General features: G+C 34.2%; 1 protein-coding gene across 1 annotated transcript in view; it reads left to right on the top strand.

Annotated features, from left to right (window-relative positions):
* Nucleotides 1-21: 21 nt before the first annotated feature.
* Nucleotides 22-1965, top strand: part of LOC102579260 (uncharacterized) — a 3657-nt gene continuing 1713 nt past the window's right edge. Inside the window, exons 1-4 of the mRNA XM_006361259.1 lie at nucleotides 22-163; nucleotides 758-1157; nucleotides 1376-1502; nucleotides 1591-1878. Of these exons, the coding sequence (XP_006361321.1) occupies nucleotides 22-163; nucleotides 758-1157; nucleotides 1376-1502; nucleotides 1591-1878 (957 nt within the window). The remainder of the gene's footprint in view (nucleotides 164-757; nucleotides 1158-1375; nucleotides 1503-1590; nucleotides 1879-1965) is intronic.

Genomic DNA, 1965 nt, shown 5'->3' with positions numbered 1-1965 from the left:
CCAAATGGAGATGTTATGGAAATGGATGAACCCATTGATGATGGTTTATTGCAAGAGCATCATGAAATCCAAATAGAATCCACAGACGATGAATATGAAAGCGAGGAAACTGAGGAGGATGAGGACGAAGACGAAGACGAGGAGTTTGAAGAAGACATAGATAGTGACTAGTGTTTGATAATCTGCTATTGTATCTTCACCGTATTTTGTTTTATTTAATTTTTCTCCAAATATTATCATTTCTTTAGTTTCTGCTTTTCAATTTAGGATGACTAATACAGGTAACTTTTGAATTTTAATCATGTGTGTTCTATTTATTATTTTTAACTTTAAATATATCTATTTGTTGTGTTAATATAACCATCAGGTTTAGGTGTCCTATCAGAAGCACATGATCTGATGGTATTCAATATTTCAGTCTCTTAAAAGGCTTCTCCAGTTTGCTAATTTGTTTCTTTTCTTATCTGATCTCTTCTCCATGTGGTTAAACACTATGCTAACTATTTCACTCCTATATTTGCAGGCATAAGTTGTTCCAGTTGATCTGTTAGCTCTTTTAGAGGTATTTTTAATATTTTAGCACACTTTCACTTAATTGGAAAATACTTTAGCGAGGTAGCTTAATTTGATTTATAGTAATGATAAATGTTTCACTCTAGGTTCTGTTGTTGCAATACTTCTTATCATTATTATGGGTTATGCTTAATTTTATTTTGTACCAGTGATGGTCTAACTACACTTTTATATTTATTTTTAGGTATGGCTCGAGGCAGAGGTCGTGGCAAGTCCTTAGGTAGGAGTAATCTTGCTATTCACGTAAGCATGCCAACTATTCCAATGCCCACTATAGTTTCTCCTAACCAAGGTGGTACCCCAATCATTGACGCATCAGCTCAAATTAACACCCCAACCATATCTGAGACACCTCCAGTTACACAAAATCAGAGTAATCCAATAGCTCAGGATCTGTCTACTCAGAGCATCCCAACATGTCATGGCAACCCAACTGCTGAAGGTGATATATCCACTCAAAGCAACCCAACTGCTGAAGGTGGTATATCCACTCAAAGCAACCCAACAGGTCATAGAAACACAATTGCTGAAGGTGATTCTAGTAGTAGCCACACACGGACCCATATTTTTCTAACTTCTGCAGGGTTAGTTCACTCTTTGCTTATATCCTCATAATTTTTTGTCATGTAAACATGTCGAGTAGTGTTAGATTGTTTCAATTCAACTAATATAGTGAACAATTGATGGATCTGGAAATTTGGTAGCCTAATATAATTTGAGTATTCTTTCTATTAGAACTTAAATATATAATGTCAGATACTAATATTACTTTTGATTTACACATTACTTTTGATTTACACAGGTTGGAACCTTCTATAACATGCTCTAGTTTCATAACCAAGTCTTTTAGATATGAAGTTGATCCCAATGGAATCAATTGGAGAAGTGTTTCAAATGATGTAAAAGATGGTTATTTTGGAGAATTCAAGGTATGACTTTTCATCGTAAGTGAATTTGGAAAGTATATTCACATTTATAGATAGGATATTAATGTATTACTTTTAAAATTTATTTCAGAAAAAATTCTATTGGGATGTTTCCATTAGTGAAAGTGAAGTGAAGAGACACTGGTTGGCTAAGGCAGCAATAAAATACAAGAATTTCATTTCTAAAATAAAAGGGGGAGGAATTAGGCCAGGTTATGTACCTGAGCATGTGTGGGAAAAATGGATGCAACTTTGGGGAACTGATGAGTCTATTAAAAAGTCAGAAACAAATTCAAAGAATCGTCGTGGTGGCCATGAAGTTGCTGCTGGGACTCACACGGGTGGCTCTATTTCAATTGGAGAATATCGCAAGAGACTTGTAAGTATATATTTCACAAATTATATAAGTAACATCATGTTGTCTGATATAAACACTTGTATTTTAAATACACATAACACAATAGAT

The sequence above is a fragment of the Solanum tuberosum genome, unplaced genomic scaffold (assembly GCF_000226075.1).
Source record: "Solanum tuberosum cultivar DM 1-3 516 R44 unplaced genomic scaffold, SolTub_3.0 scf00349, whole genome shotgun sequence".
Classification (NCBI taxonomy): Eukaryota; Viridiplantae; Streptophyta; class Magnoliopsida; order Solanales; family Solanaceae; genus Solanum; species Solanum tuberosum.
This window is presented reverse-complemented; position numbering and strand designations above follow the sequence as displayed.